The sequence below is a fragment of the Ornithorhynchus anatinus genome, chromosome 20 (assembly GCF_004115215.2).
Source record: "Ornithorhynchus anatinus isolate Pmale09 chromosome 20, mOrnAna1.pri.v4, whole genome shotgun sequence".
Lineage (NCBI taxonomy): Eukaryota > Metazoa > Chordata > Mammalia > Monotremata > Ornithorhynchidae > Ornithorhynchus > Ornithorhynchus anatinus.
The window spans coordinates 14,203,092-14,218,182 of record NC_041747.1 but is presented as its reverse complement, the minus strand read 5'-3'; the positions used below and the strand labels follow the sequence as shown (position 1 = coordinate 14,218,182).

Sequence of the window (15,091 nt, the reverse complement as noted above, 5' to 3'; positions counted from 1 at the left end):
GAATAAGTCTTTGCAGTCTGAGAGCAGCATGATATTCTTTAGATATAAAAATGACGGCAAAGTATTTATTATGAAAAATAGAAAAAAATCAGTTGGAGGAGTCTGTTGTATAACAGATAGGATAATGTAACATTGACGTGCGTATCCCCTTTGTGAGAAAGGAAGAATATCCAACACAATTGAGTCGTAAGTTTGTTACTCACGTATTACCGGGCATTTTTTTTTTCCAGCCGTACTGATAGATATATTTATCCAACTTAATTATAGTCAACATACAATCTATATCTCACATAATTGCAACTGTTACAAATATCAAAACCCTTTACATCACTAATTGCCAGTTACCAGAACCGTTAAAAAACCAACATCAGCTTAATACTAGAGGTATAGATATGAATAAACAGTGGTAAACATTAGTGCAATCAAATCTTAAAGATCATAAACAAAATAGATTCTCAATCTTCATAGCTTGTAGGTGTAATGTGGCATTATCAGAGGGTCAAACCCAGTGATTTTAATGCGTATTTTAAAAGGAATACTATTTTCCTTTACATTTTAATTAACTTATTCTGCAAAAGGTTTTTTTCCTAAACAGTCTGACCAAAAACCTGCCTTAGACACTCTCCGCAAAAAAACTGGAATATTTTGTCCTTACACAAACTATATATAAAAGGAGACTTTTATAGTTCTTGAGACATTGAATTAACTTTCATTTCTTTGCAATTGAAATGTGTAGGGATATAAAAATCTGAGTGAATATAAATCCATATAAACCGACGATCGACTCGTGGAAGGAGTGATCCGCTTTAAACGAGACACAGTTTAAACAGTTGCAGTTGATATGGAGCATCATCGTAGTGGATTCTTAGTTTCTGTGTTGGAATTCCTTTCAAAGAATAGAATGGTTCTCAAATAGGTACAGTCCAGCTGTCTTTAACGTGTATCTCTTACCCCTTAAATGGAAAGCTTAATATCAGGGCTCCCGTTTACTTCAATTTTCTCCATTTTAGTGGCACAAAACGGTTTACGGGACATTCGTTGCATTCACGGATACTCAAGTATTCTGTTTTGTGCTCCTAAAATGTGCAAAACGGAAGAAAATCCAGTAGTTTTCACAATCAGATCCGTGGCAGATGGGCCTCATCAGATCCTCATCAGATCCTCATCAGCTGGGCCTTCTCCTTCCTGGCTCTGGCCATCTCCAAGTAGCGGAGGGGTGTTCTAGGCCTGGGCCAAAAACACTTCTCTCCTTATTATATGAGGGTGGAGGGGATTGCCCGTCTCCTTTAAAGCCAATCTGCCAGTTTATGACCTGCCTCTTGCGGTATCCGGGTAGGTGCGCAGTGTTTGGGGTGGAGGTGGCTTTGTAGCTAGAGTACAACTTGTTGCTGTGCTTTTTTTTTTTTTTAAGAGTTTATCAAAGACCAAAGCTTGGATGAAAAGGGGTTTCCTCCAAGCTTTGGTCTTTGATAAAGAAAGGCATGCACGCAAGTGCACACACTCCTTCCCCAAACACACCCCTCCCCATCCCTGGCTTCCATCTTTACATTCTACAAAAAAAACCAAAACAAAACCCAAACTGCTTGAAAGAGGCAAAAGAGGAAACAAGCAGAAATGTAGTATCAAGTTGATTTTACACAATTAAAAATGGGGAATCTTCACATTTCTTTACCACCACACTGTCTCTTGAAAAAGAATTCCAGATTGCAAAGGCAGCATATGTACCATCTGATACCTAGAATTTCAAATCCGGTTTCACATACAAGTTTGCTCTCCTGGGTCCCTAGGGAAAATATCCTTTACAAAATTGACAGTGCGCTTCTATTCAGACTTTCAAAGTGCTCAGGTATTTGAAACAGAGCTTCTGGCAGTTAGGTTACGATTAATCTGACTGTAATGGCAGTTTCCCAAAACAAATTTAGCAAAGGTTCCAGTGAATTTGTTTGCTGAAATAATGATCGGGGAGGTTCCTGCCCGACACGTGACAAAATATTCTCTCAGTGGACGGGGGACGGGAGGGGGAGAGTGAGGAGAGGGGCATACACTAACTTCCAGACCATCACCAACATTCAATGCACTAGATCAATAATTTACAGATGGCCTGAATAGTGCACCCCCCTACTATTTATCCAATCCTTTCACCAGGAAGAATCTGACAATCTCTTTCTGACTGAATGCGCGATGTACAACTAAGTCACGATGCTATCACACGCCGGTGTGCAAAGCATTGGGAAAACAAAACAAAACAAAAAGAACAACACACGGTTGAGAATTAGACCGGGTCCTTGGCCCCGAAAAGGCTCACGATTTTGAAATCTTGAAAACAAGGCAAGGGTGACGATTCACCCAAGAGCAGTACGACATTATGGGTGGAGAAACGGTTTTAGGCTCCTCCCTGCTCAGTCCAAGTGTTCAAACAGTGTCAGCCACGGACAGAGCTATGGCTACAGCTTTCCCAATGATTCATTCAATCATATTTACTGAGCGCAGAACACTGTATTAAGCGCTTGGGAGAGGACAATACAAATGATGTGAAAACCGAAAAAGCTTCACGCTGCAGGAACGCCCGCTCCCTTCCGTACAAGTATATCAACCCTCAGAATGGTGAAAGCAAATATAATCCCTCCGCGGAGCTGCTTCGGGATCCTCAGATGAAGATTAATTCTACTTGGAGGCCAGCCATTTACCAATGAGGTCGCTTTCTTTATGAAGCTGCAAATTTTGAAGATGGATAAGAGGGCAAAAATCCCTAAAATTTCCAGTACAACAGAGGTCACCTGAAGGAAGTTAAAGGGATCGACGTTGAGTAGTTTTTCAATAGTTTTGTTTGTTAATTCTGCTCTACACATTTCCAATGGCTTAAAAATAAAATAACTTTTTCAATGCGGCATAAAGTTTCACTTAGACACGGCTGGTAAATGCCAAATGTCTCGTTTTTAAACATTTTCTATTTGAGATTTTAGAAATGAGTTTTCCCTGCTTTTCTAAGCTCCCGGAAACAAGATCACAGCCCCGAGGGAGTGCGGGTTGGGGGGAAATTGTAAACGATAGAATGGTGGCCATTTAGGGATAAGGGGAAAATAGTAGTTATGGAAACAAGCTCCTTTTAACATTGAGTAATTTCGGTGACCCTTATTTTAAACTATTTGGCCCCTGTTCTCTGGCAGTAACATGACAAACATGCTTTGAGATAAATTAGCATCTGCTCACAGATCTGACTCGTTACGAAATAAACTCGTAACACCATTTATCCATCTGCCACCTGGGAACCAGCAGCTTCATTTCTGGCTCCGCGCCCATCCAAACAGATTTGAAAAGTACCGGCTTTAGGCAAATCATGTAAAATTAAGTGTCACAAATTTAAATTTCACTTCTGTCTATATTTTATGGTAATTTTAATTTCCCTTTCTATAAATGCTTTGATTTGAACACAATTGACAAATAATTATCTGGGAAATCAATGGTTACTCAATGTCAAACTTGCCTCCTGTCCAAATTGTTCTTCGGTGTTAACTGAGCATCCTCAGTGAACTAGAAGCCGTACGGAAATGTTCATTCTTGGGTCAGAACTCTACTTATTTTTATCACAGTGGTCAGCTGTACACACACAACTAAATGTGTGGAGCACACAATGTTTGTGATAGCATTATGCTTTACAAAAAACTGTATGAACTGTTCAGTGTGCTGTATGTAGAGCAAATATCTACATGGAATAGGATAATGGTTCCCATGTTGGCAAGAACCATGACGAAACTCATGGAATTTTTGGCTTAGGAAAGCAGAGTAAAGGGTTTTGTGAAGGAACGGGGCTTATCAAAATCCACAAAGAAGTTCCTTAACCGACCTATGTAACGTCATGGATGGAAAAACAGCAAGCTTAAGTAAAATGCACATCATTTTCTGAATATGGCACAAACACAACATGTTCACATCTAAGTTCTTCGCCAAAGAATGTTGATGCAAAGTACAGCCTTAAGAATAGAAAAATGCCTCTCACCGCGACACTCGGCTAATAATAAATTAAAACTGAATTCTTCAAGTTTTAAAGTATCTGATATGTCATGCAACCAAAAAAAAAAAAAAAAGACAATTCAGGCAGGAACACCATGCATTAGAGCTTGCGTTCAGAGTACACAAGGTTTCTTAACCATATTCCTTGACCAGTGAACGTTAGGTACCTGAGGCGACGACAGTCTCACATGCAAAACCGCACTGGCGGAATCTCAATCTTCTGATGTGATATCCTTAGGAAGAAGCTGTGCCTCAGAATAGGCCACCCTGAAAACCCTTTCCCGTAGAGTGATATGTTGTTGCACTGAAAGAGGTTGATATCAGACCAGGTGGAGGGGAAATTCATCATTTCGTAGTTGCCTTCTCCAGCGAATGCAGGCTGCCATCCTCCTAATATTTTACCAATACAATATAAGCATATTTGAACGTATCGGGCTAGCACAACAAGAAACGGCTTCACGGAATGTACTTTGTTTGGCACAAAACCTATTCCTGTATCTCAAATCAAGCGTTTTACCCTGCTGACTTTATCCACATAGTAAACTTCAAGGCCTGCCGGGGCCTGAGCGTTTTGCATAAACTTGCAGATCTCCCTCGATAGCACCAGAATGATCACACCTCAGCCAATGGAGTGCCCTTTCCAAGCTCTTTAATTCCCTGGAGAATTCGCTTCATATGACCCACTTTCGTTATCCCCAGGTCCTGCGAACAACAACAACAGAAAAAGACAAGGAAGTTGATTGACTGGAAGAAATTGGTTGGTTCGATCTTTTCCCGGGGAGTAAAATAAGCAGCGCTCAATGACTTTGTCTCTGTTTCATTAGGAATTTCGGTTGTGGAATTAGCAAGATTTAAGTGAGGAAAAGGTATGAGACGGATGTCTGATCTGATGGCCTGTGTGGTCTGTCAGCATTCCTTGCCATTCCCCAAGTTTATCCATCCTCCTAAACCCGGGCCCCGGGAGAGGAGAGAAATAGCCCATATGGATGACTTCCAACCGTTAGCTTTGAGGCACCCGAAGTTACCGAGAGCCTACACTCAAACGACAGAAGCCAAACCACCTGAAAATAAGCATCAGAATCTTTCACTCCACTCAGACTAGCTAGCTTAAGCATGGTGGTTTAAGATCCCCTCAGTGGGTTCTTCGCTTCCACACAGAAACCATTTCCACTGGAAGCTGACGGGCGTATGGTCAACCGGGTGCCAAATCACTGGACGCGGGCACCCAGATCCCTCAGCTTTTTGGACCTTTGAGAGCCAGGTGATGCCAGTGCCCATTTTCCATCCAGGAGAGGAGGGCCACCAGAAACAAGCCTAGGGCCCGAATCTGGGATCCCCTATTTGCCACAGCCTGAACTCCAAACAAGGTTGGGCTAACACAGAACGGGTTAAAAATCCGCTCAGGAGCTGGGGCGGCAGCTGAGACGGGAAATCCCCGGGCCCCGGCAGTTTCCGAGTCCAAGCACCAACCCCCTTCTTTCTTCTGGCTTTACATTCTGGCAGGAGGTGGCTGAGATCAGCCCGTCTCTACAGGGAGCCCTGGGTTGTGAGAAAAGGAGGGGACAGAGAAGACCTTTGCAAAACTAAAAGCATCCCGGAGAGCTGAAAAATCTTCTACTGGGCATTCAGAGATGCAAAAACTTACTGTACGAGTATCCCTCGCCTTCGGAGTTTTCTAACCACAGGTTTGAATACACATGCACACTGTTCTGGAGGCCGGTGGCACTAACTCAGTAACACTTTCGAGTAGCCAAGGTTTTCTGTTGCCATTTCATCTCTCTAACCTGTCATTTCCCCCCATCTCCACCCTCCGTCACGACTCTAGCCACTCTCGTCACGATTTGCTTCCAACCCCGTGGGATTTCCTGTTCACCTGTAACACTGAAGAGATGCTTCACGGCCAACTTTCAGCAGTTATCTTAGCATACAACAGCGAAGTCATGGTGCTTTTTTCTTATAAATTGCTTACGTTATTTTAGCAAACTTCCAGTTCAGTAGAGGAAGTGAAGGTGATCCTCACACGACACGTTCCTTTTTTTGTAGCCGACCAGTTCCCGCATAGCAGCAGGCGGTCGTAGGCCTATCAAGCCAGTTCCCAGTGGGAGAAGAGGGCGTGATAACGGAAATGAGGTGAAACTTACGGCAGGCATTTTGCTAATTGTCAGAATTTCTAGTACCTGATTAGTGGGAAAGATAACTGATGCTACTCTATGAACTAAAAGAGGTTTCTGGTTCTAATCCCAGCCCTGCCAATTGCCTGCTGAGTGACCTTGGGCAAATCACTTAAATTCTCTGGGCCTCATCTTCCTCATGCATAAAATCATCATCAACAGTATTTATTAGGCACTTAACTTATATGTACAGAGTACTCTATGCTTGGGAGAGTACCATAAAACAGAGTTGGCAAACCCATTCCCTGCTCCCAACAAGTTTACAAGTCTAGAGGGATTAAAGGTCACATCTCCTCCAAGAGGCCTTCCCCGATTAAGCCCTCTTCTCCCCGGCTCACTCTCCCTTCTGCATCGTCCATGCGCTAGGATCTGTGACCTTTGGGCATCCTATAGGCAGCATGGCCGGGGGCAAGATTCCGGGCTTGGGAGAAAGAGGTCATGGGTTCAAGTCCCGGCTCCACGTGTCTGCTGTGTGACTTTGGGCAAGTGACGTAACTTCTCTGGGCCTCAGTTACCTCACCTGTAAAATGGATATTAAGACTGTGAGCCCACGTGGGACAACCTGATTACTTTGTATCTACCCCAGCGCTTAGAACAGTGCTTGGCACATAGTAAGCACTTAATAAATGGCATAATTATTATTATTGATTCACGAACCTCCCACTGTGAGGGTCCGGATGGGTCCTCGTGGGCTGGGACTGTGATCCCCCTGCAGCCGGGGCCCGTGTCCGAATCATCCCGGTCCTTATGTGGGCCCTGCATGGAATCAGTACCATGGAAAATACTACCAAAGGAAGGACCCCTGGAAATGTAAGCTAACTATTCCTGCGATTTAGGCTTCGAACACCTCAAACGTCCCCACGTCCCAGTCATTTGATTGCTGTGGACCAATTTATATTCCTTGTTTAATCAGAAAACTAAAATTAATTTCCATTCCATCTTCAAAATGTACACTTTCAAATAAGTCATAGTTTAAAGATGTTAATATATGGTAAATTATATACATGTGAAAGACAAGCAAACATAATTAAGCATTTTTAAACTAGCAGTGGAGAAAGTAGGAGCCCTTTTATCTAGTATTTACCATGAATACTCATAGAGAGAAGATGTTAAATGCCAGCTTTAAAAAGTGAAAGCGACTGCTGCTATTTGCTCCTTGCCTCTCTAGTGGCCAAGTGGATAGTAAAAAGGACCTGGCCTCTAATCCTGGCTCTGCCACTTGCCTGCTGTGTGACCTTGAGCAAGTCACTTTACTTCTCTGGGCTTTAGTTCCCTCATCTGTAAAATGGGGATTAAGACTGTGAGCTCCTTGTGGGACAGGGACTGTGTCCAACCTGATTATCCTATATCTGGCCCAGAGTTTAAAACAGCGCTAAATCATTATTCCACCCTGGGCAATCCCCACTCTTCTTTTAGTTTCCCTCACTGTGTCTTCCCCCAGCACCTTCCTCAGAGGCTAAGCCAGAAGGAGCATTCATTGGTTCAATGGTATTTACTGAGCGCTTACTGTGTGCAAAGCACTGTACTAAGCACTTGTGAGAGCACAAAATAACAACAAACGGACCCCATTCCTGCCCTCAGTGAGCTCAGAGGAGGAAACGGCAGAAAGAGAAAGTCCGTAGCGGCATTAGGGCTACAATTCAGGGCCTCTGGCTTTCTCTCTCTTCCCACCTGTGGGCAAATCCCAGCTGCAACCAGTTCCTGCTACCAGCTCTTGGTCTCTGCCTCTGTGGTTTTGGGGCACACACCCTTTCTGGGATCTCCTGGGCCAGGGAATCATAAACCACAAAGTAAGCACCCAATAAATAGCATTAAGTGAAACAAAAACCCCATTAAACTCACGTTGGTTTGTTTTTTTTAAATTGGTATTTGTTAAGCACTTACTGGGTGTCAACCGCTGTTCTAAGGGCTGGGGGCAGATATGAGTTTGTTTGGACATAGTCCCTGTCCTACATAGGCCTCGCCGTCTAAACTGGAGGGAGAAGGATTTAATCCTCATTTTACATCTGAGATAAATGTGGCACAGAGACATTAAATTACTCGCTGAAGACCGCACGGCCAGCAACTGGCCTCTGCCACAAAAGTATCGGTGTTTAGACGATGAGTTCTAATATAAAGCGATAGCGGCATCGGAACCGATCCTTGAACTTTGGAAGCAGTAAACACACTGTGAAACAAAAATCTTAGGCTAATAATGGTGATATTTGTTATGCGCTCAGGACAGTGCTCGGGACTGTAGTTAACACTGGGGTAGAAACGGTATTACTAATATGATTATGGTATCTCTTAAGTGCTCATAATTCTATTATAATGGACGACGGCCAGCGGGAGGACACAGGAAAATGCGAGCGGATCCCCGCCGGTATCCTGAAGCCAAGTTACCCGGGTCCTGGTCCCAAACAGCCCAGAGCTGGATGGTAGGACCGCCTACCTCCTCCTCTTGCCCTTAGCACCAAGATCCTCCCTGCAGGTCCCTCTGTCCCTACCCTGGCCGGCTACCTGTTTATGTTGCCACGGAGGTCAGGTGTCCAGCGGCAGAGGCGAGCCAGGAGCTGAGCCCGGAGCGGAGAGGGGGCTGTAGGAGGAAGGGTCGGCGAACCCCTCCCAATCTACCCGCTCCGAAGGCAACATGGAGTCTGGGGGGCACAAGGGATAGCCTGGCTAGGGTAAGTAAACGAGAAGCAGGCTTCAGGGGAGAGGGTGGAGGGTAGCACAGGAAAGAAGGGGTGGCCCAAGTCAGTCAGTGGCATTTATTGAACGCTTAGGTGTGCAGAGCACCGTACTAAGCGCTTGGGAGACTACAATATAACAGAGTTGGTAGGCGCGTTGAAGATCTCCGCTCCTTCGATTCCCGCCCCCTCGGTGCCGTCTCCCACCCGAGTCCCCTCCGAAGCAGGAGATCCCGTCTGCAAGTCGTTGACGGGAGCAGCAGAGCGGAGGCTGGGAGAGGGGAGGTGGGATGGGGAGGAATCGACCTCCCGACCGGACGTACCGCTGGGAGGGGTTTACACATCCTGGGCTGCGGGAGCAAACGAGTGTCGTATCGTACTCTCCCAAACGCTTAGTACAGTGCTCCGAGTACAGTAAGTGCTCGATAAATACGATTAAATGAAGGAACGGATGAATGAGGCAGCGCCTTGCGCGGCTCCAGATTCTACTTATTTTGGTCGTCTGGGACCAGGAGTATTCCTGAAGCTAGAAATAGTGGAGGAGCTGGCCGTGGAGCAAAAGGAATTTTTAAGAGAAATCAATATCAGGTAAAAGTAGCAAAGATATGTACTAAGCACCCACTCGGCGCCGTACGCTGCACCGAGCCAAGAAGACGTGACCTGTACCGTCCCGACAAGCTACCGTTCTTATGGGGGAGATGATATAAAGTCCTTTTTAACAGAGCCGTCAACATAAACAATCGAACGTACAACTGAATAAATACCACGCCTGCATGTGCTGATGTTGGGGAAAAAAAATACATAATTTATACGTAATCTGTACACCTCCAATAATAAAGGTGGCCAACGGGTAGGGGAAGGGATTACTTACCCTAGAACGATGTCTACCGCAGGAAACCCTTTAGGCTACCCAGGTATTTCATCCGGCCTACCCGTTCTGATGATCTTTATTACTTGCCTATTTTCCAAGCATGGGATCGAAACAGCTCTTCTTGTGATGAGGAAGTACCAACCTGTACTTTGCCCAGACTGTACATTCCCTTCGAGCCCCAGTACGCTGATCGTACGCTGCCGGGGCGCACACCCAGGTCAGAGGGGGATCCCGGAAACGGTAAGGTCAGTATGGGCCTTCATTGTGTCTCATATCCCAGTACTGACTTTCTCACTGCAAACTACAGGCACGGATTTTATCTGGTCGAAAAAGGACAAAACAGTGAACCAACCCGGAACTGATCGATATCGAACTAATCTGTAAGGAGAGTTTTTTCGAAAGATCAATCTGGAGACTACAGAAAATCTCGAGGCTATTAATGGCCATAGCTACAAGTCTTCCCCACAGTTCTTCTTAAGTGTGTCTTAACAGGATTTGACCTTGCCTTGGGAAAAATTGCCGTGCCCTTTTCACCAGTGAAATTACGATCCTTCCACGCCGATCCTGTTACATCAGATGGGGCGAAATGGAGAATTTTCTTTTTCCAAGATGACACAATAAAAAGCACCCCTTGCAGAAAAGACAAAGAAATGCCTTCCTAAGCCGGCTGAGGCGTACTGACTATCGCTCAAGGGAAGCGGAGGAGAAGGAAATGCTGTTGACATCTTTGGCTTGCAAGGATCGTAGGGCATTGGAAAAGCTCGGGCCGTGGGACGGTGCATCTTACTCTCCATCTGCCCGATAGTAGCCAAGCTAGAAGCACAAAACGGAAAGGAAACAGGAGAAAAGGACTCTTTGGTGAAAGGACAGCGGTCCCCAGAGCAGAAAAGAAGCACAAAGGAAATACCTTAAGATCACGCCTTTCCAGGTGCAAAAGCTCAGCCCCTCGGATGTCATGGCGGATGAAGGTTTCTTTGTACTCTCCCAAACTGAGCAGATCCAGCCAAGCAGCAACTTCATCTGTGCCCCACTTTTGAACTACCAAAGTTAAGAGCAAAACCCCCTTAATTTCTACATGCTCAATGCATTACAAGCAAAGACTGGCCAAAGAGAGTGGAAAACAAAGTAGGATTGCAGGGCTAGCCAAGGGACACGTCCCTGTGTCTTTCCCCCCATGCAGTTAAGATCTACAAGGAAGCAGGGTTCACTGCTTTATAGCCATGCTTCCAGCTTTAGCCCGATTTCCCCACGAAAGCTACCCGAGCTCCATATTTTCAACCGAAAAAAATTTCCTTTGAGCTGTTAAGGATCAGCGGCGCAAGGTGGGAGCTCCGATTATTTCCTAACGTCCATTTAGAAGCTCCAATGTAGATGGAAAATTAGACGCTAATTACCAAGTAACTGGCTTTCGAGGTTCACGAACTCCGCTCTGATTATCGGCTTGTTAAAAGGCAAGTCCAGCCTGTACTGATTTCTCTAGTACCCTTAATTGAAGCTGCAAGAGCTATGTTAAATCAATTCAATGGGCCATTAAAAGGCTTTGTTAGCAATGTTCTCCAAGGCTAATTTGAGTGATATTATTGTTTAATACCGTAGGATCATTTTCTTGTCCATTTTATCCAACAATGATTAACTTCAAATTAAGTTGGGTTGGAAAATTAATTTTTAGATGGCAGCTTTATGAACTTGATTCAAATAAGCGGTTAATTTGTTTATTCTCCGAAGGCAGCAGAGTTAGTTGTTTTCCCAGCCAACACAGCCAGCTGCAGGATATACTTCAGCCCTGCTGAGTCAGTAGGTTCAATCCTCAAGCACGGACAGAAAGTGAATGGCAAAGAAACAGCAGACAGGACCGTTAACTGAGAGTGGGCAATAAAAAGAACTTTGTGGGCCTGAGTTTTTTGAGAGAGGAAAGGGAAACCTAGGCCTCGGAAGGCAAATATAGGTTAAAGAAGCAGGTGAGAGCTTTTACAGTCCATTTAAGAGCAAACTAGCAAACTGAGTCCTCACCTGGACTATACAAGACACTCAACAATCAGTCATCTGTTACCTTGGTCGGCTGTTGAAGAGGATAAAGTAGCATCCAAGCACAGAAACTTTGCTCTACCATCACACTGAAGGATTCTGGATATAACATTAATGAGGCTTTTCTCAAGACACCGTGGATTTTTCTCGACAGTGTGAAACACCTACCAGGTTGAGGGCTGGACTTATGCTTCTGAACTTTTTCCTTTTTAAACTTTGGCACTATGCGAAACACTGTACTTCGGTTGTTTCTTTTAACATATTCCAGAGGAGGATCCTGTTTGAAACAAAGTTTAAGAAGAGCTAACTTGAAATTCTAGAGAGAACAAAGGAAAGGTCAGCTCTGTGGTAAATGAGAGCATGAGCACATTTCAACGGCATATTTATTGAGCACTTACTGTGTGCGGAGCACTGTATTAAGGTCTTGGGTGTGTACGGTGCGACGGAGTTGGCAGACGGGTTCCCTGCCCACGAGGAACCTACAGTGTGGAGTCCCTTAAGTTTCAATTTATGCCCTGAAACTAAACTCTCCCAAATGTCCACTTGGTAGTAAAGGCCTTCTCTAGGACATACATGTGACACGTTCCTGAAAAGTCATTCATTCATTCAGTCATATTTATTGAGCGCTTACTGTGTGCAGAGCGCCGTCCTGAGCGCTTGGAAAGTACAATTTGGCAGCAGATAGAGGCAATCCCTACCCAACAAGGGGCTCACAGTCTAGAAGGGGGAGAATGGCAACAAAACAAAACAAGTAGCCAGGCATCAATGTGGGTGGGTGTGAAAATGTGGGTGTGAAGTGAGCTGTCGTAAGGTGGAGAATGTTCTCCTTGACTTGGATGTAATTTCTTAGTTTCCGGTTCCACAGCCAGGTCTGAACCGTGACGGAATCCTTAAAGTTACAATGGTGGATTACTCCGTCTGTCCCCTTTCCTCCCCCTAGATACTTTCTTAAGGAAGCAGCATGGCCTAGTGGGTAGAGCGCGGGCCTGCGAGTCAGAAGGTCATGGGTTCTAATCCTGGCTCCGCCACTTGTCTGCTGTGTGACCTTGGGCAAGTCACTTTACTTCCTCTGTGCCTCTGTTCCCTCATTTGTAAAATGGGTATTGAGACTGGGAGCCCTATGCGGAAGAGGGACTGTGTCCATCCCAATTATCTTGTATCTTCTCCAGCGCTTAGAACAGTGCCTGGCACACAGTAAGCAGTTAACAAATACCATAATTATTATTACCCCAGGTATCCTAAATTAAACCCCATCCACCCAATTCCCCAGCCCTGCCCCTGCCCAGTATTTTCATTTAAATCAGGGACTCTCATGGCTCCTGCTCACATGGCTACCATGGCTTCCAGCAAGGGGGGAGGGCGGAAAACGTTAGGGGGGCCCAACTGGGTCCCCACTGGCCAGTTCCATGAGCACTTCCGTCCCCACATGGGAGCTGTCAGCTCTCAATCCCATGGAGACTAGGCTTCCCTTTAGCGCAGAGGCATTTCCGGCTGACACAGAGAGAGTAATTCCCTACCACTCTATAAGTCCGCCAGTCAATCACATTTATTGAGCGCTTACTGCGTGCAGAATACTGTACGAAGTGCTTGGGAAAGTACAATGTGATAACAGGCACATTCCCTGCCCACAACGAGCTTACAGTCGAGAGTCTACAGTTCACAGTCTAGAGCCTTCCCATCTCTTCTGCTCCCATCAGATACAGCCAAGAAGTGGGGTGGGAAAAAACAGGTAGCCCGGCTGCGGTTAGTGAATGGGAAGCAAGAGATGGGGAGAGTGGCTGGAGAGATTTCTCCAAGGCTCAGGGTGGTATAGAAAAGATCTCCATCCCATCCCTTCCCATCGGGGCTGCCTCCCTCGTGAGCTCCTGGCAAAGGGAAGAACTCAGCCTGAACAAGTCACCGATTTAACCCTCTCCCTCCTCGTATTAGACAGATAATTGCTCTCCCCCACTTCAAAGTCTTATTGAAGGCGCATCTCCTCCAGGAAGCCTTCCCTGAGTGAGCCCTCCTCTCCTCTGCGCCGCTCACACTTACTCCTTCATTCATCTTCCCTCCCTTCCCTCAGCTCATATGTCTAGATCTGCAATTTATGTATTTATCGATTTATATTAACGTGGGTCTCCCCCTCTAGACTGTGAGCTCACTGTGGACAGGGAATGTGTCTGATGTTATACTGTACTCTCCCAAGCACTTAGTCGAGTGCTTTGCACACAGTAAGTGCTCAGAAATATGACTGAATTTACCTGGGGAGTGGCAGAGGCAGGGAGAGGTGAGGAGGAGGCCATGAATGGCCCCTGGGTTACGTTTGCAATCAGTGCAAGACAAATCTACAGATTTGACGTATTGTGGCCGGTCTTTCTGAAGGGGGGGGGATGCAGCTGTACTTTCCCAAGCGACTAGCACAAAGCGTTGCAACGGGTAACCAATAAATACCATTATCACTATTACTATAGAGGATGCCGACGACCAGGAAGTGCTGTTCTCACTCAACCGCTCTTTCACTACCATTTAAACGCAGGGCAGCGGGAAGTAGAATAATCTAGAAGTTTGCCAAGGAGAAGACTGTGAAGAAATCTGGAAGGCCCACTTTCCTGAAGGGGGATTTTATTGGTCTTCAACTCACAGAACAAAGTTCACATTTTAAAAAAAAAAGTTCAATTAGAAATACCTCATCGTCATTTGGCTGAAGAACATAATAAAGCCACGGAATCTCCGTTAGTTTCTGCAGTTCCACCTCCACGCTGTGTAAGGCAGTAGATACCAGCTCTTCATGGGGAGATTCCAACTGCTGTTTAGCAAAAAAATTCTGTTATCAACAATATTTCGACAAAGAAATGAGTGCAATCACAGTTGAAAATTCTTTGCTCCACCTTCCTTTGCCTGGTTAGCGGTGAAGAAGAGAATAGTTTTTAAAAAGCCTGATCTTTTAGGGATTTCCTAGAAATATGCAGAGTGTTTTTTTTAACTACAAACCACTTTCCTTTCATTCCTGCCTCTCGATGATGTTGACATTAGTTTCCTCAATTGGAAAATGGGGATTAAATATTCGTTCTCCCTCCTACTTAAAATATGAGCTCCTTGTGGGGCTGAGATTAACTTGCACCTACCTACCTCAGCTCTTAAGGCAGTGATTGACACATAGTAAGTGCCTAAGAAATGCAATAACAATGATAATAATAATTAATATCAGACCTCTGGTATTACCTCTGGTACAGCTGTTTAGGCCATTTTAGCTAGCTCATGCCTTCAGGCAGATAAAGACCTGTAATTGATTTATTTATATTAATGTCCGTCTCCCCCTCTAGACTGTAAGCTCGTCGTAGGCAGGGAATGTGTCTGTTGTT

At 45.1% G+C, this 15,091-nt stretch overlaps 1 protein-coding gene across 8 annotated transcripts in view; it reads right to left on the bottom strand.

The window, feature by feature from the left end:
- The window catches only part of DGKH (diacylglycerol kinase eta), a 163,948-nt gene that overhangs the window by 7,244 nt on the left and 141,613 nt on the right, over nucleotides 1–15,091 (bottom strand). For 5 of the 8 annotated variants that reach the window (XM_029047846.2, XM_029047847.2, XM_029047858.2 and 2 more), the window contains 4 exons: nucleotides 14,416–14,535; nucleotides 11,916–12,024; nucleotides 10,630–10,760; nucleotides 1,395–4,713 (listed from right to left, as the gene is read on the bottom strand). In XM_029047846.2, the coding sequence (XP_028903679.1) occupies nucleotides 4,624–4,713; nucleotides 10,630–10,760; nucleotides 11,916–12,024; nucleotides 14,416–14,535 (450 nt within the window). In that variant the 3' untranslated portion in view covers nucleotides 1,395–4,623. Of the gene's footprint in view, nucleotides 1–1,394; nucleotides 4,714–10,629; nucleotides 10,761–11,915; nucleotides 12,025–14,415; nucleotides 14,536–15,091 lie in introns of those variants that run through there. The other 3 variants (XM_039914880.1, XM_016228624.3, XM_039914881.1) reach the window with 2 other exon arrangements.